The sequence below is a fragment of the Chenopodium album genome, chromosome 19, assembly GCF_948465745.1.
Source record: "Chenopodium album chromosome 19, dcCheAlbu1.1, whole genome shotgun sequence".
In the NCBI taxonomy this organism is placed as follows: Eukaryota; Viridiplantae; Streptophyta; class Magnoliopsida; order Caryophyllales; family Amaranthaceae; genus Chenopodium; species Chenopodium album.
Window position 1 is genome coordinate 9,021,420 of NC_137852.1, and position 27,225 is coordinate 9,048,644.

General features: G+C 34.7%; 2 protein-coding genes across 2 annotated transcripts; one reads left to right on the top strand and one right to left on the bottom strand.

The window, feature by feature from the left end:
• Positions 1-790: 790 nt before the first annotated feature.
• On the top strand, positions 791-9,550 carry LOC145594560 (calcineurin B-like protein 10). The gene is made up of 9 exons (XM_081650876.1): positions 791-995; positions 1,105-1,288; positions 1,385-1,467; positions 6,321-6,380; positions 7,142-7,250; positions 7,348-7,400; positions 7,474-7,554; positions 7,748-7,860; positions 8,750-9,550. The coding sequence occupies exons 1-9, from the start codon at positions 969-971 to the stop codon at positions 8,802-8,804; spliced, it is 765 nt and encodes a 254-aa protein (XP_081507002.1). The 5' UTR covers positions 791-968; the 3' UTR covers positions 8,805-9,550.
• Positions 9,551-13,276: 3,726 nt separating this feature from the next.
• On the bottom strand, positions 13,277-15,085 carry LOC145594915 (uncharacterized). Its single transcript, XM_081651266.1, has 2 exons — positions 14,908-15,085; positions 13,277-14,643 (listed from the first exon to the last, which is right to left on the bottom strand). Exons 1-2 carry the CDS (start codon positions 14,953-14,955, stop codon positions 13,939-13,941), a joined length of 753 nt encoding a protein of 250 aa, XP_081507392.1. The 5' UTR covers positions 14,956-15,085; the 3' UTR covers positions 13,277-13,938.
• Between the last annotated feature and the right edge of the window lie 12,140 nt (positions 15,086-27,225).

Here is a 27,225-nt window from a genome sequence, read left to right on the forward strand (position 1 = left end):
GAGAGTCACTTAGGATCTAATTTTCTCAGAGCGCCACGTAGGATTATAAATCTTAGTAGTAGCCAATTAAATAAGAGATTCTTAATTTCTTTTAGAATTAAATAATTCAAATGCTATGCAAGCAAAATTGGCGAATGAGATTTTTAAGTTTAATTTAATTAAATATTAAATATTATCTTTTAATATTAGGAATGTTTTCTAAATATATAACAAATTTTAGCTCAAAAATACAGAAAAAATAAAAAAAAATAAAATAAATAAAAACAAACAAACCATGCATCACAAGGGCTTCATCTAGTTATTATAATAAAAGTATGATGGGGGACCCTGAAAGAGAAAGTATGTGAGAGAGAATAGATATTTTATTATTTAAGTGTGGACATAGAAGATAGAGAAATGATAAAATAATTTGAGTGGAGTTTAAAGTAAGAGAGAAAAATAATAAAATATACTAGTATAACTTAACCAAATATAGAAGTGATGCATATAAAAAAACACCCATAAAAGGAAAGTGATGCATAAAAAAAAAAAAAAAAAAAAAAAAAAAAAAAAAAAAAAAAAAAAAAAAAAGGAGGGATACGTCATATGAGACCTACTTTTCTTAAATACCGTGAATAAAAATGTGTTACAAGTATTAAAAAATGGAGGAAGTATTTAACAACAAATATCGTGAGAATTAATTAGGTTCTCCTTCAAAGTTCCCCTCCCCGCGGCTTAGCCGTTGCGCCCCTTCTCACCAGTCACCAACTCACCATACTTCTGCTATCCAAAATTAGACTATTTTATTCAGTCAATAATAACCATCATTTTACTGAGTAACGTTTCTTCTTTCTTCCCTCCCTCTTCTTCAACAAACAACAAACTACATTAATATAAGAGAGAGAAAATTTCATCAGAACATCAAACAAGAAGAAAATCTTCTTCCTAAATTTTCTCTCTTCAAATCTCATGAATTTATCCATTTTACAATGCCTCTTTCCAACCATGATTCATCAGTAATACCCTAACTTGCTCAATTGCTGTTTTCTCTCTTCAATTATTGTTATTATTATTCTGGAAAAATCAGCTAATAAGTTGCTGAATTTCGTGCGGTTTTTTTTGCAGTATTCAAGCTCGTTGACGATTGGAGAGAGATTATGCGCTGTTTTACTGCCAATTATCGCAGTCATTGAGACGCTTGCTTTCGCTGTTTCTCATTGCTTCGAATTGGATGATTTGGATAATCAAAAGAAGAAGAAATTTAAGCAAAATCACACCGATTTTGCTCGCCTTGCTCGTGAATCTCTTTGTACGTTTTCGGAATTCTATGAATTTTCACTTCATTTAAATTTTTTATTAACCTAGTTTTCGAATTTGATTTTGAGGTTAAATCACTTAAATGCAGTTACGGTGAATGAAATTGAGGCATTATTCGAGTTATTCAAAAAATTGAGTAGTACAATCATTGATGATGGCTTAATTCATAAGGTATTTTATTCTTAATTACACTATTTATTACTCATAATTTATTACTCCATTTAGTACCGTAAATGATTTTATTAAATTTATTTGTTGTCAACATATCTGGCGTTTGTTGTTCTTGCGTGTTTCTTTGGGATCTGGAAAATTGCTTTGGATTGTTCATGTGCGTTTCATTGTACAAGTGGCTCACATGTAATCAGGTGGCTGAGTGGATGACATGTTTGACTTCAGCTGAAAAAGTAGTTTGGTTTATATAATTTCGCAATTTGGGCATTTATGACCTTTTGAAGTTAGACTGCACTAAGGCTCTGCTGGACACTTACTCTGCTGGCTTAGCATGCCTAGAAGCTTAAAAGAACATGGCCTAAATGTAGGATGTAAACTTGTGCTTGAAATACTATTCTTTTACTCCATATCCTCCCTTATCTTATCCAAAGTTTCATCTTATCATACTTCGTATTAGTCATGAAATTATCTTATTTGAACTTGGCCCTTACAATATTGTATCCGAACTTATCTATTCTTATTTTATATCATCTTATCATATCTTAAGTATACTATCTTATTAAACCATATTGAACCTTAAATGAAGTGTTAGTAAACTCATCAAACTTTATCTTTTTCCTTCTCTACCAACCCTTGAACCCTTTATCTTATCATAACTTGTTAGCCCTTGTATTATATTTCTTCCATATTTTTTAGTTGACACATTTGACTTTTACACTATTCACACAACACGTTTTGACTCGCTTTTATGTTTAATAGATACTATAAAACAAATTCATGTGGGATCTTGTTTGAATCGTTTCAATGCATATTTTATTAATATTCACTTTCTATAATTTTACAATGTTAATAATTCGAGATATTAATAGTTTAAAACGTGTGTTGGCAAGTGTGATAATAGAAAGGTGTCAACTAAAAAAAACAGAGGAAGTACTATTTTAGCTTATTAGAAAGTGTTATGTCTTATTTTTTTTCTAAATTTATTAGACCTAAAATAAGGTGTGGAGAAGCATCAGTGGAAAGTGATTCCTTTTTTTTTTTTTTTTTTTTTACTTTTTGGGTAGAAAAGAGAAAATTGTGTTGAGACATTGTTATTATTACGACTTATGTAGGGCCTGTTCAAATTTATTGAAGTGAACTGATTGGAGCAGCTAAAGTAAACTAAAATGAATATTTTATGAGAGAAAGAAATTAGGAGCTGAACTGAAACTGATTGGAGCTAAACTAAACTTATTGGAGCTGAATTGAACTGAAATTAAAGTGAATAGGCCCGTAATATGATGTGGACTATGTGGTCGTAGGAATGAGCATAACAGGATACCCTATTAAATTTCTTAGAATCGAAATTTGTTGCAACAGACTCTTCAAAATGAGAATCGGTACTGGAATAGGAACCTTGAACAGACTCCTGAAAGATGGGAACCAGAGCCGGAACCTGAAAGATGGGAACCGGAGCTGGATAAGCAAAACTTCAAGGTCCCCTGAATCACAACCGAAACATGTTAAGACTTAGGAACCAAAATAGTTGTTTACCAAATTTAATACATATAGTTATAAGTTTATAACAATTATTTTTATTTATATTTAGTAAAAATTGGGCTTAAGTTGATATATGATTTGGGCTCAAGTAATACTTTTATTAGGTTACAGGGTAGGTTCCGGTTCTAAAAAATTGTTGCAACAGGTTTTACTACCTGGAACAGGAACATGCGGTTCCTAAGTCTTAACAGGTTTCGGTTCCGATTCAGGGCACCTTGAATTTTTGATCACCCCTATTTAGCAGGGTAGGGACTTAGGAGGGACAAAAGTGTGAATTTTTTTTTTGTTATTATAAATGGAATAAAGCAAAAGAAGGAAGATGATAAAAATAAAAAAAAAAGAACATATATGAACGGAAAGTAAAAAAAAAAAAAGGAAAAGAAAAAAAGAACGGAGGGAGTAAAATGTTTAGGAAAAGAATCTGCCTGAGAATAGTTTCCTAATGGGTGTACTCACACCTCAAAACAATTTGAGGAAAATACTAAACGAATAAGAAAGTATTTAAACTGTCATTATCCCATTGCTTAGGTAAAGATGTTCGTTGGCTGCTTAGATACATCTAGGAGTGTTGTTGCTAGTTTGAATTTCATCCTACACAAAATGTTAGTTAACCTCTCTATATCTATTATGTTCATGAAAGATTGGATTCTGATATATGTTTAGGATAGGGATGCCAGCTTGACTACCATAGTATATTATCATAGGAGATGATTATGCTACTCTCAAGGCCAACAATAATCCTTGATAAAGGTTTACAGGTACTATGTGGTGGCTCTAATGCCATAAAATGTTTTGGATAAAGATTTTATCACCTATGTCATGTCCAAGGCAATTTTTTGGGTGCTAAGATTGCCACAAAAGAAGTGATGTAAATGACTAAATGGGATTCAATCCAAGCCTTGGGTACCTCCTCTCAAAATATAAACCAACTTAAAAAGTTGGCATCCATAGGTCCAAAAAATATTAGTTATATGTTATACCATCATAATAATTTTCTTAAAAAGGTACGACGATCAGTTTAAGGAAAGTCCTAGATGTAAACAATAGTATATGTAAAAAAATTTACTCGTAACAAGATGTTGCTCGAGACTAGGCAGCTGTTTGTAATTTTTTTGCCTAAATATTGGGAACAATTAATTTCTGTTGCCATCAGAGTGGCTCAAGCTGACCAAAAGACTCGCTACCACGCTGGCTAAGAACTCCATAACTGATGCATCCAACAAGGTAACAGTCCATGCCAGATGGAAAACTTCCTTGCAAAAGAAGAGAGCCCTCAATTTCTTTGCCAAATTACATGGTCATATTTACTCCCATCATTTACTACAAATTGCTCGCTTTTCATATATATGGGTTTCTAGATTACATTGGATATAACTCATATAAGTTCAGCTTTGTATGTGTGTACACACACTCAATATTTTGTTAGGTCATAGCATTTGATAATCAATTTGCGCCATCTGTTAGCCGGAGGGGTTGGTTAAAATGCTAAGTAGTTGGATAAAGAGGTGGAGTATATGGGTCTAGTGGATATGAGAAAATTGATGGAGGTTTGGAGGGATTGAGTACAGCAAAGACGATCAGTAAATAAGTGTCTGGGCTGTGGAGGTGTGGAAGTTGCAAAGCTTGGTCTATGTACAATAAAGATGATCCAAAGGTGCTTTCTGCTTTCTCTTTTTCACAGTCATCCTGTCTAGTGGGGTGCATAGGAAGCATCTAGGTCAGTGTTTCTATCTCTCTCCTCACCATTTTGCCTCTAGTTATCTATGTTGATGAATTATTTAGCATCAATTGTGATACTGAAGTATGGGTAAAGTATAAGAGTCCTGAATACTCTGTTAGTCAATTGAGCTAGGTTCTCTTTGTGTGTGAGTGTGTGGAGGGAAGAAGGGAAGGGTGGGTTGCTTGCCTTTTGTGCGAAGGTAACCAGCCGAACTTAATTATCTCTGTTTTTGATGATGGATACCCAACTGTATTCAATACCTTTTATAGATTCATAGTTTACATAGATTCGATTAAGTTGATCACTATATCTTGAAGCATTTTGGATCTAAGTAGTTATATTACCAGTTACACTTCTCCTGTAAGAATATACTTGAAAAGTTGAAACTTTGGAATGATGGAATCCAATTAAGTGGTTTATAGAAGTTAAATGAAGAGGTTATAGTGAGTGGAAGTAGTGGTGATTGTTAATATTGACTATTGAGTGCTCAAAGAGGAGGGAGAGAATATGAAAAGTTACCCTTGAATGACCCGTTCCTTTCTTTGGTAAGTAGCTACCACTAGATGAGGATTAGTCCTGCAATGGGTGCTATTTCCTTCGAGTACCATCACCTCTTTGTTTTAGACCTTATCACCCTTGTTAATTTTTCTCATTCCAGGCATGGCTTTAGGGTATGTTATATCATACAAAATAAATCGTCTGCTGTATGTTCAGATTTGAACTGGTTCACTGACCTTCATCTCACTTAAGATGTGAGCCCTCTAAGATCTGAACTTGGATTGTGCTATGAACCATTCAGCAGTATCTGAAAATCAATATTATGAATCTAATTTGAATTCTCTTGCATGAATCAGACTCTAGAGAAGATTAGTTACTTTCTCTTTAAGCATTTGGGATTTAACAAAAATAAATATAGAATTCTTAACTTGAGTATGAGTATACAAGCTGGCTAATGGTAGGGAGTATAAATATGCTGTTTCGGTCCCTTTTTTCTGTCTTTTCAAAACATCATATTGTCAGCAATTAATTATAAGCTGTAAACAATGATGTGTTTATTACAAAAGAGGCTTGATTGGGGCCTTCCATTTTTCTATTTTTAAAACAAATACCCACAAGTTTTAACAAATTGGGAAGCTGTCTGCTGTCCTAGTAAGATCATCCAATTGGTTAGAAACCCAAACCTTTTTAATGGTTTGCCAAAAGATCAGGCTACTCATTCATAGGCTGTGAGCCTGTACCAAATCTTTCCCTCCTTTAAATTTCATGGCATTATAAGTGCCAACAACTATAATAGCATAGTACTAGATGAGTTATCTAGAGACAAAACTTTGTTTTACTTTTCTTTTGAGTTTCACAGTTTGTAAAGTTTCTCTTTCCTTTTATCGGGGTTTTTTTCCTTGCTGTGGCAAAATCCTTCTTCAGAATGACAATGGTTACTTTGGTGGCTTTAATTGAAGCATTGTGTTTCGTAAATGTTTTATAAGTTATATCTGACTTCCGTTTCATATTTGTTTGCAGACAGTACATAAGCTTAATGTTATCTTTTCTGCCATACTCCTGATTGGTTCTAACTGGTTTATCAATTGATATGCAGGAGGAACTTCAACTATCACTTTTCAGAAGCCAAATTGGCAAAAATCTTTTTGTGGACCGGGTAATGTATTTTTCTCTCATGTACACCTTCATAATAGGATTTTGCTTCTTATTGACTGCAATATATGTTTAGTTATGCCTTGGCAAAAGGGCTGTGAGCTTCTAATGGAATGCCTTGAATAATGAGTGTAACATGTTAGCATCGGTAAGCAATGCTAAGCTCTGATTTTTATCACGTTACATTCAACATAGTTCTCTGGCTAAGGAATTGCTTCTTCGAGTACTGACTACTGAGTAATCACTTAAAGAGAGGGTGTGTGGTTGCTTGTTTTTCTTGATGTACAATGCTGCCTAGTACTGTAATGGTTTTCATTACTTTGGGATCTGTGCTTGTTATTGATTTTGGCTTAGGAGGAGTTGCAAAGTCCAATAGATGCATGTGGGTTTGATTTTGTGTCCCGAGTATGGCTCCCTACAGACTTTACCAGTCAATTTAGAAAAGTTTTGTTGTATGTGACTATGTGACATTGTTGTCTGAAACTGCTTTTCGACTTTTAAAATAGAATAGTAGTTGATTTGAAATTAGGTAGCAGGCTTTCCCACCTTTTAGAAATTCCAGCTAAATCAAGATATTTCATTATAAAGATATTTCTCAACTCTATAATTGGACTGAAAAATGACTAAACCAGAAGAACCTACGATATTATTAAAGGCTAATGGGGAGGGGAGGTGTGACCCTTTTGGTGCAATCTGATCTGCCGAAGTCATGCGTAGTTGCACAAAGGACTCAAGCTCTGATCAATCAACTCATTGGTTTTGCAGGTATTTGACCTCTTTGATGAAAAGAGGAATGGTGTCATTGACTTTGAGGAATTTATTCACGCATTGAATGTATTTCATCCTCATGCGCCTATTGAAGATAAAATTAGCTGTAAGTTTCTGGCCCATCCTCCTGTTTCAGCTTCTGAGATATGATGTATATTTTTTTCACCTCATCTCCTCGTCTAATATCTTTATATGTATTTCAGTTGCGTTTAGACTGTATGACCTGGGACAAACTGGGTTTATTGAACGCGAGGAAGTAAGTGTTATTCTGTATTTATGCTCTCATATAACAATTCCAAATCCAAATTCTTAGACATGTTTGCTTTCAGGTTAAGCAAATGGTGATAGCCATTTTATCTGAATCAGGGTTGGATTTATCAGATGATCTTTTAGAGTCTATCATTGACAAGGTAAATCTGTTTAGAAGTAGATTTTAATGTGCTTTCTTTTGTTTCTGTGACTCACATATCTTAATGTATCTGAGTTTTGAGCTTTGACACTCTCAATCTACTTGGGAGCATCCTGGAATTTTATGTATCTTCTTTTTTAGCTACATATTATTGACCAAACTCTGATTATTGTTAAAAAATTATTGTTATTCAGACTTTTGCTGAGGCTGATGATGACAGAGATGGTAAAATTTGCAAGGATGAGTGGAAGACTTATGCTCTTCGTAATCCTAGCCTCTTGAGGAACATGACTCTTCCTCATCTCACGTATGCCACTTCACTCTTACCTCTTCCTGGAACTGTCTTCCATTCTTTTGGACTACTTTTTCATCAAGAACCTATAATTGTTTATGGGTTTATTATCCTGAAGAATGTGAAGATAACATCACCTATGATAACTAATGACTCCAATTTTAATCTAAAAGTTGACTACTTAATTCTCGGTGTGAGATGATATTATTATCAAAAGGATTTACTCTGGGGACAATGTTTACCATGTAGAATATTAGATCCTACTCAATTTGATGGTCAATATTTTCAACATTTTGAGGTTGTGCTACAAATGACTAATTTATTATATTAAAGACCTGTCATTTTCGTTGAGTTTATCGTCTGAAGATAACATCACATATGATAACTATTGGCTTCATTTTAAATCTGATAATTGACTAATTTATTCTCAACGTAATTTTACTATTAAATGATTTTACTGTGTAGACAGTGTCAATGTTTTTCATGTAGAATATTAGATTTTACTGAATTTGATGGTTATTATCAACATTCTGAGGCTGAGATACAGTGTATAGTGACTAATTCATTATAAGGGACCCAAATATGATTTTGTGATGACCACTTCTATTGATCCGTGTAAATGTGTAATAATAAGCAACAATGATGTGTCTTTAATGTTTTTAGAAAGTAGTTTTTTTTTGTCTGTCATCTATTGTATAACAAGGTTTTTGAATGCTCTTTAGCAGTAATAACGTTGTGATTATATCAAAGTTACCTTCCTTAGGATTTTATTTTTTATTTTTTATTGTTTTTTTTGTTTGGGGGGGGGGGGGGGGGGGGGGAGGGAGGGGAAGGAGTTGCTATTAATGATTTCTGAATATGCACTTGATATTAATTTAATATTTGTGATTTTTTTTTTTTTCAGGGATGTAACCACATGTTTTCCAAGTTTTATTTTCAACACTGAAGTTGAAGAATGAGTGATGCTTCCTCATGGGTAGTTTTGGAAAAAGATAGAAAAAAGAGTCCCAAGAAAACCAGGCATTTAAAGTGTTGCCTGAGGTTGGAAAGTTCTCGGTATTCAGCAGTTGGCTACTTATCTGATGCAAGTATGATTCTGGTAGTCACAATGGCTAAGATTCCTGCTCTATTTGACCTGGAAATTGTGGGACTTTTACAGCCCGTTTGGTAGGCCAGTATCCAGTAGTTATATGGAGGTAATGATATTTATATACAAGTTTGATTTTGGAAAGAAAGCCTCATGTCATTGTCAAATGTAATGTTTGTCCACCTCCAATTTTATTTGCTTTGTAAATTTCCTTCACCTATCATTCTCATTTCTAAGGCAGTGTTGAGTTACAATGGAATCCATGAAGAAAAATACATGAGGGTTACCATTGACACGGGAACTACCCTTACAATTTTGCATATATCTTCATTGTGATTGGCTGACATTTTTTTATTGAATACCATTAACCCGTTAGTGCAGTCGGTAGCAATCTTGAACCTGTGGATTCTGTAATAGAAACCTGTGAAGGCTGTGTTAGTGCAAAGTGCCCTGTTTCTCTTTATACAAATTGTCTAAAAATATCTGGCAATTCAAAATTTCCAATATGTAATAGGCACTTCGTCACAATTTTTCAGACATATTCAATACTCATATTGTGATTAATTGTAAATATACTTGAGGAAACGTTATGTAATAAAGATATTGAAATTTTTTATGTGAGGGGATCCCTTTAGCTTTTCTGGATGAGTCGTGTGTGTGTGTTTTGGTAAGGTATGAAATCCAGTTTAAACTTCCTAAGTAACAACATTTTTTTTAGCAGCAGAGGACTGAAGGAGACAGATTAAGTGTAAGGTTTACTTTTGAAATCCTTAAGTTCCTCAAGAGCACTGAGATACGATGAAGCAATTTTCGTAGACTTTACTTCCAGTGAGAGAAGTAAAACCTCTAGCTCTTCTGTTTCTGTGCTCTTCGTTTGTCCCTGTAATGTTGTAGATCTGCTGTTCTGTATGTTGAGTTCAGTGATCTTAATGCTTAGTGAAATCATCTGCAACTATATCAGCTTTTTTATTCACTGTACAACTTCTCCAGATTCTTACTGTGGAAACTTCTGCTTCTCTCGAATAATAATCCCGAGGTGTTTCCTTTAAAATGTTTGATACTATAACCTCGACTTTCACTTTCACGAGTGAGAATAGCTTGAAGCTCACTGTTATCTTCTTCACTTTTAAACAAGTTTTTATAGAACAACTATTATGCTTCAATATTTTCTTAGACTGAATGCTAATCTAACAGATTGTTTGAAACTTTTCTTGTCATCGGTACATCTGAATGGTGAAGAATCATACTAACAGATAGATGCTCTTATCTGCTTTGATACAGCTTTCAACATGAGCTTTTGCAGGTAAGTGCTCTTACTATGCTAGCAGATTAATCACCTTATTATGCTATAATATGCCTCTAAAGTTGACTTAACTGCATAAAGGATTAATAATTTATTTGTCTAAGTTGCCTTTACCTTTCAAGGATCAAACCCTTAAAACATGCAAAGATTATCCTTTTCTCCTTTAACTGTAGTTAAGCTACAAGGTTCAGATATTTAGAGGCTATGTTTCCTGAAAAGATGAAAACTTGTCCTCCCATCTCAGTTAATAATGATAGTAATTAGGCTTCTGCTGTCAAAAAGGGAAAAAACTTCTGCTTAAATTTACTTCTTTACTGCAAAGGAATTCTAGCAACTATACATTATGGATCCTTCACAAGTACTGCAGAGTAGAGAGTAATTTTTATTAATGCCTATCAAACATGCTTATTAAAAGTAATGAAACTCCAACTTTTGTATTATGAATTTTGTATTATGAATTTAACAATTCCCATCCGTAATTAGTTTGTATTCCAACAAAACCACTTAACTAAACTGAATCGTGGGGACCAAGCAAGGCTTGACCTAGTGGCAATGTGTTTAAGTCATGAGATCAAATACCACTAGGGGCTCTTTGGAGGTGAGGATTCTCTTATCTTTTCCCTTCACTCCTAATGAGTTTGACCAGCAAAGCTGAATTGGATTGGCCAATACAAATACTTAAGGTAAAAGTTTAACTTACATAATTTGTGGTCTTGGCTTTTGAGTTTTTACTATATCTTGATATCACTTTGCAGTTTTTTATTATTAACTAATATCGCACTTAGAACAACTACCATCTGTTTAAAAAAAAACACGGCGTACTCTCACATCACTAATTATTGTAACTTTGTAAACATATGAGAATAGTACTCAAGAATAATAAGAAGAAACAATCATCATTAAAGCACAAAACATCATTAAGAAAACAAACCTTAAGTGGGTTATGAAATATTGTTACAAAGATATTGTCCTAAGATGAGAACAAGACTAGTACTTGTTAAATTGGTAGCTTTCATAATCACTCTCCTAGTTGGCAACCAAGAAAAAACCCTAACTAAACTTGTCATAGTTTTAGTTCACTCTCCTAGTAGGCCCTATTTTAGCTTAGTCCTAGCCAAAGGGGTCAAAAAATCCTGCACTTTGTTTTTGTGGGTCATTTTTTTGAAGTTTTAGGTGGAACTGTTTTTTTATTTTCTCTTTTGCATGTGCACCGCATATCATATATGCCACACCGTTCAATGAAAGCAACTCAACTATTAAAAGATTTTCCATTCATAATCATTATTATTATTTTTATAAAACATTATTATTATTTATTTTACATCATACGTCATTTTTTAATTTTTCATAATATAAAGAATTGAGAGAATTTGGCGCCAATTTACCCCATTACACGTTTGGTTTAATTTAGAAAAAATTTCACATCCGTGGGGTTTGTGTGTGAGTATGACATTGACAACCTCTCTTTTTTTTCTTTGCTTTTGGTGATCACTAAGCTACTAGATTTTTAGTGGTTGATTATAGGGCCACATTCATACGCATCCATATCTACCAAGATACTATACAATATTAGTTAAGTTGAGTCAATTTATTTAATTATATACAAAAATTATACTTTTGTGGTAGTGACTAGTGATGCTACAAGTTGAACATAAATATCAATTTTATTTTGTTTTGAATGAACTTAATTTGAACAACACATTTATCACTTATTTTTGTGGCTCTTTTTTTCGTTATCATACCTTTTTTCATTGGAATTGGCGACATAGACACCAATGCTTATAAAGTAGCACAAATAATGATATTTAGAGGGCGGACGAAACTGGCGTACACCTAAGTGTAAGCTAGTTTCATCTAGCCCTCCGATTTTAGGTTACTAAAACTATTTGGTGGTTGGATTTAGGAGGGTGAGTTTTATATATTTGGTGATGTTGGCAACACTTAGTGGCACCAAGTCTGTGGTGGTGGATGTTGGATGGTGAGGAAAAGCCAAAATAGGTGGGGTAAGGAGTTGGAAGGGGAAGGGAGGAGAAAGAGGGGGGCAATGGGATAAGTATATTTGGAAGGAAAAAAAAGGGCAATGGATGGAGAATTTTGGGTGATGTTTAGTAAATACTTATCATTGAGGATTTCTTAACCTCTAATATCTTGAGATTTCAATGATTCTAATAATGCATGTTGCTTTAAAATTGTGTTTAGATGGTACCATCTCAATACCAACAAAGAAGTCTATTGGTACCAACAAAGTTTATTGTGTAGTATTTTGGTACTAAAACGGTATCATTCCGATAAAAATGGGCGTTATTGTCAGAGTTATTGAAGACTCAAGCTATTAAAGGTGGAGATTTTTCCAACATTTAGGACACTAGTGGTAACAAAATTGCTGTTTCTCTAGCCTCCCTTAGTTTTAAGCTTTTTTTCTTTTTAGAAAACCTTATTTTAAAAATAGTATGATCACACTTTGATACGTAATTTATAAGCTAGGTTAAAAACATTTTGATGGGTGCATGAGTTGACAAATTGTAACTTGTAAGGGAAGATGATAATTAATTCAAGCTCTTAAAAACAAGGGAGACAATATAATTGAAATAGTAACATACAAATTGTAGTTTAAAAGACATAAAAACTAAGATCATACTCTCATATTTATTAAGCCAGACAAGGGAATCTAGCATTTTGCACACTTGACATGAGTAAACATGTAAAATCATTGGTATGTTTAGCATGCTTGTTATCCCCTTACATGCATCCATAATAAGTAGGCCGGGCGGGCGGGCAGCCGGCCGAGCAATCGGGTCTAATTAGATGCAGCTTCAATGGCAGACACTCAACCATGAAGCATAATGGTAGTTATGCTTCATGGCTAGCTAAAGGGGATCACCAAGATGTTGGAAGGCATATTCACCATTGATGTTGGTCAGTCTCAGTTTTTTACAAATAGAATCATTATTATGAGTTTTAACTTTAAAAAAGCATCATTTCATTGCACAAAAAAGCAAAGACCAAATAGCCAAAATATAAAGCAACAACCTTAGTATATATAATCAGATAAAAATCTTTTTTTTTTTGGATGATTCTTTTCATTACAACCCCCAAATCATCATATACATCACTATGTGTTTAACATAATGACATATACATAAAAACAATACACACTAATTAATTAAAATTAGGGAGAAAAAAAAAAGCCAAAAGCCAAATCTTGTTCATAAATCCAAGATGGGCCCCTCCCAAATCTCCTTTGAATGGGAGTATCAAGCAAATTACATTACATTACATGACATTACCATAATTAGGAAAAAAAATTAAGAAAAAAAAAAAAAAAAAAAGTAAAAGTCACTACCACCACACAACAATAATAGGTGGTTGTTAGACTTTGATGATATTTTGTATCATTTTTCTTTCTCTCCCTTTCTTTCCCTTTCAAGGGAGAAGTTAAGACATGTTTTTCCTAATTTTTCCTAAGACAAACTATATTTTACAAGCCCCTAAACCAACCCAACTAAATGATAGGATGGTAAGGTAATTAAAAGGGTAATTAACCATCCATTTTTCAACACTAATCTTTCTTTACATGTTCATTAGTGTTAAAAATTATAAAAGGATGGGTTTTTTTGGTTACTAAAAACTAACATCAAACTTTGACAAACTCACTATATTGTACTAGTCTAACTACTAATACTAGTAAAGTCAATACTAAAAATTAAACAACCCTTTGGTACTTAGGTGAAGAAATCATTGAGCAATCAAAATTATCTAACCCCCTTTTCCTAGGGGAATTAGAAGTAGTAATGGTTACTGGTGGAATTTCAATGGAGTCAAGTCTAGGAGGTGGGTGTTGCCATTGTGGAAGCGGACCGGCTAATAGGAGTGTTTGTAGAAGTGGTCCGGCTTCCATTACCGCCTTTAATAGCTTCCCTTTCTCTGGTAAGGGGCGGCGATTGCTCGCCAATGTTGCTGCTATTTGTGGTGGCAATGCTGGTTGTTGTATGGCAGCAGGGGAGTTAGCACCTCCTTGTGGAGAAGAGATTATGCTGCTCTCCTCACACTCAGAAGATGATGTGGAAAAACAGTTAGTTGTTGTGTTAGTATTAGACAATGAAGCTGCTGTTGCAGACTTCTGCTGCTGCTGCTGTTGCTGTTGCTGTTGCTGCAGGCTGTCCTGCTGCGGCTGTTGCTGTCGCTGTCGCTGCTGCTGTAATTGCTGTTGGAGTAGCAGCTTTTCCAGCATTAATTTCTGGGATTTAGATTGAGCTTCATCTCTTTCCTTAATTGTCATCATTAAGATATCTTTCATCTGGATTAATTCCTCCTCTTTTTTCATAATTTCTTCTTGAGCAGCTATTACTGTTGCCTCTAACTCCATTCTTGATTGCAATATGTACTGTCTCATCTCACCCATCAACCCCTGCCAAAAACAACCGTTCAAGTCAAAATCTATGGTAAATTTTGCGTAATACTACTCCCCCTGTCTCTAATTGTCGTCGAAGTAGGAACAACATTTATAGACGAGCAAGTAACAGAACAAATCAATGTCAGTAAAAAAAGTACTTAATTAACTGATTTGACAAGTATAGCAAGTAAAAAAATGATGGGATTTACTCTAATATGCACATAATTAGCTGATTTGACAAGGAAATCAAGTAAAAAAAGATGGGAATTTTTTTTTTACCTCTTCTTCATTATAGTAAACCCACCCAAAAGGGCTGCATTGCTCCATTTTTTTTCTCCAATTGATTAGAATTAGCCTAGATTAGAAGGAAGTTAGAAGCAGAAAAATAGAGAGAAAAACTCTGTTTTTTTTTTTTTTGTAAGTGGTTTAAGAGTATAGAATAGAATGAAGATATAAAGTGGGGTGATTTGTCTCCTTATATGGAATAGAGAAGAAGTCACTATTAATGTGCTTTAATTGCTTTTGGTATATTTGGGTAGATTGCTTTTAGGGATTCATGGGACATATGGTTGGACAAAGACACCAAAAGCCAAAAGCATGCAAATACACAAATGCGACTTTCCTATTTGCTACAGCTTTTGTACTAAAACTAATTATGCTCTATCTCATCCCATGTTTTTACTTTATTGCTTATGGGATTTTTGGGGATTCATATTCATTTTTCTATTCCTTATATTTCGCTTTAAGGACTATAAGGCATAAGCAATCGGACAGCATTCTGCATAATGTATGAGACAGACTTACAATAATTTATTGTGAGGTCAGGATGACTTTAAATTGTTAGATTCACAATAATTTATTGTAAGATTGAATTGACTATTGTATTATAAGAACTTAAGAAGTAACTTGGATTTTGAGGATCCATATTCATTTTTATGTAATCATAAATATTGCTTTGATTAGTTTGATGTTGACGAGTAGACAGTGTCTTGTACAAGACGGATTTACAATGATTTATTGTGAGATCAAAATAATTTTGTTTTATAGGCATAGCTTTTAATGTCAAACTTTGCTAGTTTGTACTTGTTTAATTTGCTAATCTAATTCGATTGTTTAGATAGTAAGACTTGTTGGTTTAGAGTTCAAGTCTTGCTATAAATATTTTTTAGTGAAACAAATTGTATAATAAGACACAAATTAACTTATCTAAGTTAATCATAATTTTGTTGGATAAAAAAACACAATTAATAAATGGCTAAGATGGTAAGACTTTTAACTTAAGACTTGTTGGTTTTGAGTTCAAGTCTTGGTATAAGCATTTTTTACGTGGAACATATTATGTTTTAGGAACGCTTTTTAATATATAAGTATAAATTAAATTATTGCAAGTCTTTTTTTTGTCTTTTTTTTTTTGGTTAATTATATTTATCTCGGCTGTGGCAACTTGTTGAATGTGAGAAACTAAACTCAGTTTGTAGAATATGCATCTCCCATAATCCCATCTAAAACCCTAAAGGTGTAATTCTTAGGAAAAAAAAATCTATCGGATGTGAATGTTTATTCGGTTAATCATATTATATTTGTTAAACATGTCACCCTCTACTTACTGTAATTTCTAATACTACCTCCGTTTCTTTTTAGTTGACACGTATTTCTTTTTAGGAAGTTTTTTTAGTTGACACGTTTCCTTTTGGGGTAACTTTTTTACCTTGCATTTACAAGCTATCTCACTTGCTTTTTCACTCTCTCTCACTCTCTCTCATCTCTTTAATATATGTGCCTAAATCAAACGTGTTAACTAAATAGAAACGGAAGAAGTAATAGACTAGAATAAACCTCACTATGTAAAAATAAGTAAGAAAATGACATAATTCAACTCCATTTAATTCGGTCCAAATATTAAATCAAAAAAAACAGGGCCATAATTATAGCTAGTCAGAACAGGACTGAACACAGCAAGTGAGTGTGTAGACTGTAGTAGCCGTTAGTGAAAGTGTGAAATAGATGAGTAGTTAGTTACAAAAAAGGGCGCCGCAGGTTCATGCACGTGCAGTTTAGCCGTGTGAAAGTAAAGAGGTTCAGTTATTCTGGTTTAGACCGTTTTTAGCTATTATGGCTTGACTTGACATTCTTCTCACTTCTCAGGCTATGGCATGGTTAGCTGGTTTCCATTGGAACAGGATATTATTGTTTACTTAATCATTTTTTCAAAAGCAATACACCAACGCTTTCACTCTACTATATCCACAAAATAATCCACTTTATATACATGCATAGTAATTGTCCTAAGTCCTAACATAGTAAGATGAGAGTTCATGGTATACTTCGTTTCATTAAAATTGTAACAATTGTAACTAGTCGTCATTCAATTTTTACTTAAGAGAAGCGAGCTAACGTGTAAGTTGTTTCTAACTTATGTTATTTACATAGTATACAAAATTTACCTGTTAAGTAAGTTGTAGATAAATGAGATTGTTTTAAGCAGATTAGGGGGGAGGGGGGGGAAGGTGAGTTGTTATGAGATTATGCAAAAGTGTAAAATTATTTTGAGCTTACTCTTTTCAATTTGCAAATAATTAATTCAAATAATTTTTCTTATGTTTATGCTTCATATAAGTTTATATAAAGCTCATTTGCAACTTCAATAAGTTTAAGTAATTTCGTACTTGTGACCTCAAGGTTACAAGGTGAATTCTCACCATCTACAATAAAACTCCAAGCTTTGCTTGGTTTTATTATTATATTGAAAGGGGCTTATCTCTAAGGTACTCACCCTCAACTCATTTGGTAAGATTCAAATCCAAAATAACTAGCTTAGAGTTATAAAGTATATAAGGTAAGAATCTTATCAAGTGATCGAGACAAGACGTGCTTGATAAAAAAACAAAACAAATAGAGTTTTGATAAGTTCATATTAGATCCATATTTTTATTTTTTCAGCTAAGTGAATTTGGATTGAAAAGAAAAAATTGCTAGTACATCCAAGTTATTAGTCTTTTACTACTTTCCCTATACATACACTATGCAAGTTTTAAGGGTTTCTTCATCATTATATAGAACAAGAAAATATAATTAAATTTCTAAATTGTTTTAGTGAACCATCAAAGTGATGAGTTTTGTTTTTTAATTTACATGTATCTTGTTTCTTTCATAAGTCATGATACTCTTAGATGTTGCTTCACTAACATTGCACATTATAACCTTAATTACAAGCATAATGCATGTCTTAATTAAATAATTGATCGAGTTCTTTGCTTATTATTATACGTTAGTACGGAGAAATATATATTAATGCAACTTATCCTCAAGTATTCATCAAGTATATACTGTGCTAAGCTAAGTCTTACGTCAATAAGTACTAAATTACTAATACAATTAAAATGTATAGAAAGTCTTATGTCAATAATAACCAAATACCTCATTTATGCGTTATATATTTGTGTTGGTGGATATGTATCTAGTACGTGTTGGAGAAATATATTATCACAAACTTTTAAATAAAACGGATGTTCAGTAAATTACTGATGAACATCCGTTATAAAGTGACAATAAAATGTGCAAAAGTTGCACTAAAACGTACAAAAGTTACCCTGACATATGTAAGAGTTATTTATGCTTCATTGATAAATTTGACAAAAGTGACACTAAATTTGACAAAAGTAACACTAAATCTGACAAAAGTGTACCCGATGTACAACAAATTACTGAAAACCGGGTGTATACAAAAGTTTTCCATATATTATTAACTTGAGCATGTACTTAAAATTACATTTCTTGTAAATGCTTATATGAAATACACTAGCTTGACACATGTTATGATGTCAACATTAATCAAGGCTCGATTCACTTGGTAAGACTTACTTCCTCTGTTCTTTTTTACTTGACCTATTTCTTTTATCACGCTTGCCAATGCAAAAATTTAACGATCAATAACTTTAATTTTCCACAAATAAAAATTATAAAAGTTATATATTATGATAGTAATTATTGAAACGAATTCAAAAAGATCTTACATGAATATGTTTATCCTTATATAGTATTCACAAAAGAAGGTCAAAGGAGGAATGGTGAATAGTGTAAAAGTCAAAGCGAGTCAAGTAAAAAAGAACGGAGGAAGTATTACCTTAAATCCTACAAGTTTATTTGGAATCTTGACAAGTGAGAGTGCTTGGGTTGGCTTACCTCCCCCCCCCCCCCCCCCCCCAACGCTAATCCCAAGTGCTGCAAGTAGTAGACTAAAAAGTATAAGGGTTAAGGTTTGGTCAAGATTTTTTCAGTTAAGCAGGATTTTTCCCTCACTCGGCCTTTAGCTAGCTCATGAGATAGCTAGATAGGATGCTAGCAAAATCTGCATCTTAGCAATAAAAGAAGTTGGAAAACACATAGAGTAGAAGATCAAGTATCATTTATATTGGTGTGCATCAAGATATGATATTGTTATATGGGTGTATATATCATATCATTCATTCAGGTGAGCAATGAATCGAACATTGCATGTGTGTCTCAAGCTCTCAATTTCTATGGAATTTTTTTATTCAATACTAACATAGAAGTTGGTCAACCGACTAAATGATTAAAGGCCTCTTATCTACGCTAAGCTTTTTTTTCTATATAAAGCATGTCCTTTGCTTTGCCCTTTTAGACTCATCTACTAAAGTCATTTCTACTACTACTTAATTAAGGTAACATATACATGGCCCGTACATGTACTAATTACTTGTATTTTTCTACTTTTTCTTCCTTTAAATTATTGAAGCTAAGGTTCATATATACTCCCTCCGTTTTTAAATACTTGCTCCATATCTGATATCTCTATGCGCGGAGTTTTAGGAGAAAACAATAAAATATAGAGGTAGTAGGGTTGGTGGAAGAATAAAATATTGTAAAAAGCAAAAGTAGTGGAGAAATTGGAAGAGAGAGAATATAATATTAATAAAATATGATATTTGTTGGGTCCACTAGGTGAGAGAAATGAATTAAATATTGTAAAAACTTTTCAAATAAGGAAATATAGCAAGTATTTAAAAACTGCCGAAAAAAGAAAGTAAAGCAAGTATTTTAAAACGAAGGAAGTATAGTACTAGAACATTGTTATACTATTAATTGTATGCTTTGATTACTACGGACTTTTAGGAGATTAAATTGAATGATAATGGAGATGGAGTAATATATTGTGCAAATGGATGGAGTTCATTACTGAATTAAAAATTACTTCATATAAAACACGGAGTGTAGGTTTGTTTATATAAAAGTAAGGAATGTGAGAGGTGTAAGTCCGGTGATCAGCTCATGAAATTCTTTATACGTTGACTCTAATACCATTTTAGCGGACCAATAAACATCCAAAATGTTAATTTCATACTCCTTATTATATCCCATTTTAGCGTACCATTTTCTTTTTCATTTGTCTCAATTTTTTTGTCTTTGGCAAGGACTCACAATATTCTAATTAATACTTCTTTATTCCCAGCACTAAAATAAAATTAGGGTATCATTCTATCTTTTATTCTATAAAATAATAATTCACTACTCTGTATTTCTCATCGTAGCAACATGTTAATTAGTATAATACTCCCTCCGTCCCAAATTACTCGCAACGTTTTGACTTTTTACACTATTCACACATCTCGCTTTGACCATCTTTTTTAGCTTTTATATAAAAGCCAATGTAATCATGTAATATGTTGTTGGGTCTATTTTAATGTATAGTTTCTTAATATAAAATTTTATAGCTTATATAATTATATAATAAAAGATATTAACGGTCAAACATGTGTATCGGCAAGCGTATCCAGTCAAAATGTTGCATGTAAATTGGAACAGAGGGAGTAGTCAATAACTACACTACATAACTACTTTAAACTATGTACTTTGATAAGGATAGGAGATACACTAAATTGGGGTAAAGGAAGTTGTATTCAAGAAAAATTGGTTTGAAGGCCCGAGTGATGTCTCAGGCTAATACATCTCCTTAATGTTTATATATTTCATAAAAAAAAAAAATAAATAACATTCACTAATGAATGGTTTGGTTATTAAAACTTTAATCTATACTATAAACTTGAGGTTTCACATGCGTGACACATAGATTTCTTTGTTAACAACGCTTTTTAATAGATTGATATAGATTAAAATAGCTAAATTTTTTTAAATATATTTTTTTTAAAAAAAAGCTTTAAATTGCAATATTATACATGCACCTACATTTGATAGCACAACATTGTAAGATTTGTAGACAAGTTATTGTTTAGTTTTGACTTTGGTTGAACATATAAAAGTCAAGGTTTGTATATGCTTGAAATGATGGGAAAAAGTATCATATATTTAAATTTTTGAGCGAAACAATGTAATATTTGTAAGGGGATTCAAGAACATGTAATAATGAAGCTATAACTATTCACAATCTTGATTAATCAATTAATTAATATACTTGGAATCTTGGATTTAAAAAAAAATAAAATAAATTATTGCAATGTCAATAGGGCCATAGGAGTGATTGGGCCCCCAATTTTTTATTTATTATTTTTCTTTTCTTTTTTTTTTCAGCAACTAGTAATGAACAAAACAAAACTCCCTTGAAAGAGAGGGCGACCTACCTTGCGAGAGAGGGTTTTCTACCAGTACGTGCGTGGTGTTTCTCCGGCAATATGGCCGATGATTTGATCGAAAAGTGCTCAAACTTAAGACTTAATGAAGAAGAGAATGACATTGTTGATTTTGGTGAGGTTGATTCGACAGAACAAGATACTAGGGTTTCCCTAATGTTAGTCGGGAGACTTTTGACGGATCGTAGTGTGAGCATTGATGCTTTTAGGAGGACTATTACCCAATCATGGTCGATGAAAGGGAAGGTGTTGATTAGGAATCTTGGACCTAATTTGTTCGTATTTCAATTCTTCCATTGGCGCGACAAGGAGAAGGTTCTTGCTGGGGGTCCGTGGTGTTTTGAACAAAACCTCTTAATCCTCAATTCGATTAAGGGCGATGAACAGCCAAACGAGGTTAGTCTTGTGCGTGCTCCCTTTTGGATTCGCTTTGAAAATCTGCCTTTCAATTGCCGCTCTAACGCTCACTTAAGGCAATAGCCTCGATTATTGGTGAAATAATAGAAATTGAAGATGATTTGCTTGGTATTGGTAAGAATCGTAGGGTGAAGATTATGTTAGATGTGAATAAACCCCTAAGACGATATTGTACTGTTAAAAATAGAGAAGGTAATCTTGTCAAAATTCCTCTGAAGTATAAAAGGCTTCCTTTCTTCTGTTTCTCTTGTGGGATTATGGGACACAGTGAGCGTGACTGTATTAACGTGCCGGATGATGATCGGAACCAGGGGTTAGGGTGGGGAACTTGGTTAAAAGCTTCTCCAATGAAAGGCAAAAAACAGAGTGAGGAGGAGATTAGAGAACTTCAAGCTGCAAAAAAACTCAGTTTTGTTCCGAAACAATCACAGGATGAGTATGATATGGGAGTAAGGAGTGTGGTGTGCAGGGAGAAGGAATGGGGAAGGCCGAAAGGAAATGTAGAGGGGAGTAAAGAAAATGCAGGGGGGAGCTTGCTGTTGTTGGATGAAGTAGCAGGGGAAGGGAGCAAGAAAAAGGGGAACGAAAGTGAGGGGGTGGGGACAGATGGTGGGGTAGTAACTAAGGGTGGGGATGTGATTTTTAGTGGGGACTTGTGTCAAGAGGTTGACTCAAATAAATGGGTGTTGGGTGATGGACAAGGGGGATTAGGAGGTGCTGATGTTGGTAGTCAATTGGGTAGTGGCGTGGAAAGTGTGGAGTGGGGGGATGCTGCAATAAAAAATAATGTTGGTATACCCATATTTAATATGGGTGTGGGGAATAGTGCTGCTCATATTTTGAAAAAGACAAAAAAGAAATTGAGGATTTCTCCTGCTAATAAATCTAGGGGTTCTGCAATGCTGGTTGATGATGATGGGGGACATAAAAGAAAAGGCTGGGAGGGGATGGTGGGGGGGGGGGGGGGAACAAGTGGATGAAGGGGGTGATGTTAAGAGATTGAAGAGTGGCGGTGACAAAAATGATGCTAACCTTGATTTAACAGTAGCGGATGTTGGCGATGTCCAACACCGCGAACAACAATGAAAATCTTAGCTTGGAACTGTTATGGGCTTGGCAACCCATTAACAGTCAAGGCTCTCCAGGATTGGTGTTGGAGAGAGCGGCCAAATGTAGTGTTTGTCTTGGAAACTAAGATTGATTCACAGAGATTAGAGTTGATTAGAAATACATGTGGTTTTACCAATGGGTTGTGCATTAGTAGTGTTGGAAGATCTGGAGGAATTGGGTTATGGTGGAGAGATTTGACTGTAAATGTTAGTAGTTTTTCTGACCATCATATTTGTGGTGCGGTCTGCAATGCGGAGAATATTCCAATTTTTAGATTGATGGGTATTTATGGGTGGCCGGAAGCTACTAACAAGCATTTGACGTGGGATTTGATGAGGTCTACTTATGCTTCCTCTACTCTTCCGATTGTGATTTTTGGAGATTTTAATGAGATTCTTGGTATGCACGAAAAAGATGGTGGTGCTACTCGTGGAGAAAGACAGATTGATGCATTCCGGGAGGCTATTGATGATTGCGATTGTAGAGATTTGGGGTTCAAAGGCAATGTCTATACGTGGCAAAGAGGTACATCAATTGAGACTTTTGTGCGTGAACGACTTGACAGATATGTTGCTAGTAGTGGGTGGTGTTCTTTATTCCCATCTTTTGAGGTAATTCATTTACCCATATGCCATTCTGATCATGCACCTATTTTATTGAAGTTTGGAGAAAGGGAAGTGGAGAAAAAAAAAGAATTTTTTTTTTAGATTTGAGTCACTTTGGTTGTCAAAAGAAGAATATGGTAAGGTGGTAGCGGATGCGTGGCTTGTGGGAGCTGGGGGTCCGATTCATGAGAGAATAGCTAGGGTGGCGGAGGGTTTGTCATCATGGGCAGCTACTACATTCGGGGAGATTAAAAAGAAGATAAAAAAGGCAGAATCTAGGCTTCAAGAAGTGCAGGGGCAGCAGTTGGACGCTCGTCGTTTGAGTTTATGTATCGAAATTGCTCAAGAGCTTAGTGAACTTCGAAGGCTTGAAGAATCATATTGGCATGCACGATCAAGGGCTAATGAGTTGCGTGATGGTGATAAAAACACAAAATATTTTCACCGTAAAGCAAGTCAGAGGAAAAAGAAAAATACAATTGCCGGCCTATATGATGAGAATGGGGTTTGGAAAGCATCGAAGAATGAAATGGATGGCATAATTGCTGGGTACTTTGGCGACTTATTTACTTCATCTGGACCAACCGAATTTGAGGAGGCTTTATCTGGTATTGAGAATAAAATGTCATCTGAAATGAATGACATACTTGACACGAAGCCGACGGCGGAGGAAATTAAGGATGCTTTGTTTCAGATGCACCCGAATAAAGCTCCCGGTCCAGACGGAATGCATGCTCTCTTTTTTCAGAAATTTTGGAGTATTATTGGCGCCGATGTCATTCGATTTGTTCAGTCGTGGTGGAGGGGTGAAATTGATCTTTTGGAGGTAAATCGTACTTGCATTGTTTTAATTCCGAAATGTGATGAACCTAAGCAAATGTCTGAATTTAGGCCTATTAGTTTATGCAATGTGTTGTATAAGATCATATCGAAAACCCTTGCAAATAAATTAAAGCCTATGCTCGGTTCTCTTATTTCGGAAAATCAGAGTGCTTTTGTCCCGAACCGGCTAATTACGGACAATGCTCTAATTGCTTTTGAAATTTTTCACTCCATGAAAAGAAAGGGAGAAGGTAGAGATGGTAATGTGGCCCTTAAGCTTGATATGATTAAAGCCTACGACAGGGTTGAATGGGTTTTTATTGAAAAAGTTATGTTACAGATGGGATTCAGAGTAGCCTGGATTGGTAGAATTCTGCATTGTCTATCGACGGTTTCTTTCTCTTTCAAATACAATGGGGCTATTTCTGGTGCCCTTACTCCATCTCGGGGTCTCAGACAAGGTAACCCAATATCGCCGTACTTATTTCTTATATGAGCAGAGGCTTTCTCTACTCTGATTTCTAAGGCGGCGTCAGATAATTTGATACATGGAGTTAGTATTTGCAGGGGAGCACCTAGGGTGTCTCATCTTTTCTTTGCAGATGACAGCATTTTATTTGCGAGAGCTAATTTGCATGAATGTTCTAAAATTGCTGATATAATCAGTACATACGAAAAAGCATCCGGTCAGAAAGTTAATCTAAGCAAAACTGAAGTGGCTTTTAGCAAATGTGTGAAGTCGGAGAGAAGAAAGGAAATTATTGATACTCTTGGTGTTAGAGAAGTGAATAGACATGAAAAATATTTGGGGTTGCCGACTCTTATTGGAAGATCGAAGAAAGCAGTTTTCACTTGTCTCAAAGAGCGTATTTGGAAGAAACTTCAAGGGTGGAAGGAGAAATTATTATCTCGGCCCGGCAAAGAGATATTAATTAAGGCGGTGGCACAAGCAATCCCAACCTACATGATGAGTATTTTTCGGATTCCGGATTGTCTCATTGATGAAATTCACTCGACTCTTGCCCGATTTTGGTGGGGTTCGGATGGCTCGATTAGGAGGATTCATTGGCATAGATGGGAAGACCTATGTCTTCCTAAATCGAAGGGTGGAATGGGGTTTAGAGACCTAAAGTGTTTCAACTTGGCGCTCCTCGCTAAGCAAGGGTGGAGGCTTTGTGGTGTTAATAATACAATGCTACAACAAATTCTCAAAGCAAAGTACTTTAAATACACTGATTTTTGTGGTGCTTCGAGAGGCTTTGATCCGAGCTATACTTGGAGAAGTATTTGGGGGGCAAAATCGTTACTCCTTGAGGGTTTGAAATGGAGAGTGGGTAATGGTTCTTCAATTAAAGTCTGGGAAGAGGAATGACTAGGTGGAGATGAATCGAGCTCTATCCCGACGCCCCAATTGCATTGTGATATTGATTTGCGGGTAAGTGAACTCATTGATTTTGAGAATATGTCTTGGGATGCTGAGTTAGTGGCTGCCACTTTTTGTGAACAAGATTGCCGTAGGGTGCTAGATATACCCTTTCCGTGTGTAGGGGTTGAGGACAGGAGGTACTGGTGGCCATCGAAGTCGGGGATTTTCTCTGTAAAATCTGCTTATTGGCTAGGCAGATTGGGTAAAATAAGATCATGGGAATTGTTGTATGGAGAAAGTGAAAACCGACTCTGGCGTGAGGTCTGGGACTTGAAGGGGCCTCCAAAGTTGAGCCACTTTGTATGGAGGGCGTGTAAAGGGTCCCTTGGTGTCATGGAAACGCTGCACTTTCGTCATATACAAGCCTCTAGCAAATGCTCAATATGTGGTGCTGAGAGTGAGTCAATAATTCATGCCTTGTTTCATTGTACGCATGCTGTGAGTATATGGCAGCAGAGTAATTTTCTTGAGCTTCTTGAGGATGCCCCAATGTCCTCATTTCAAGAGCTTTTCTGTTGGGTGTCGAGTAAATTGGATAAAGCACAGCTGAGAGTATTTTTGTGCCTTGCGTGGGCTGGATGGTGCTGTAGAAATAAGGCAATTTTTGGCGATGCAAGTGACATTAATGGAGTGATGATTGCAGCAAGCTTCGTCAAGTTGTGTGAGGACTATTGTGTATACAATGCTAGAGTTGGTGGGGGTGTAATTACTCCTATTTCTTTCTCTCGTACAAGTTGGAGTCCGCCACATTCATCTTTTGTTAAGGTAAATACTGATGCTTTTGTGCCTAGCCATGGAGGTGTTTGCCTTGGTGCTGTCGTAAGGGATGAATGGGGTACAATTTGATGTTGGCTACGAAAAAGACCTCGTGCAGATGGACCTCAGAGGTGGCTGAAGCTGCTGCCGCGTGTTATGGAGTTCAGATTGTGAGCAGACTCGGGTTTGCAAATGTTATCCTTGAAGGCGACTCGATGAATGTTGTTCGTGCTATTAGAGACAAGCAAGAGGGAGCGACTCCAATTTTTCATTTCTACGAAGACATAAGTAGAATGAGGAATGATGTTACTAATTTCAATTGTGTTCATGTTAGACGGGCGGGGAATTCCGTAGCTCATTTAGTTGCTAGAAGGGATTTGGGTACTAGTAATGAATGTATTTGTTCGGATCCTATCCCCCAAAGTATACAAACTTTGGCGGACCTTGATTTAATAAATTGATTCCTCGTGTTTGTCTTCAAAAAAAAAACTAGTAATAAAATATTTGATGCCTTAAAAGTTAAAACGCTTGATGTTTGCACCATTGTACTAATGATGGATCTCTAGAAACCAACATATCTCTAAAATTTTACAAGATATATGTAAGAAAAAAATTAGATAATATTTGTTTATATCACTGGCTTATATTTTTGTAATAAATACTAAATTTACCGGCTTAAATTACTCCATAACTTTGTAATTTCAAAAATAAAGGTTGATGACCAATTTATTATCGTCAACTAGTATTTGTTATAGACCAATGATCTTGACCTTTTTTTTTTTTTTTTTTTTTTTTTTTATTTTTTTTATCATTTGATAAAACCGATAGTTTTGACTTACAAATAATACATTCAACC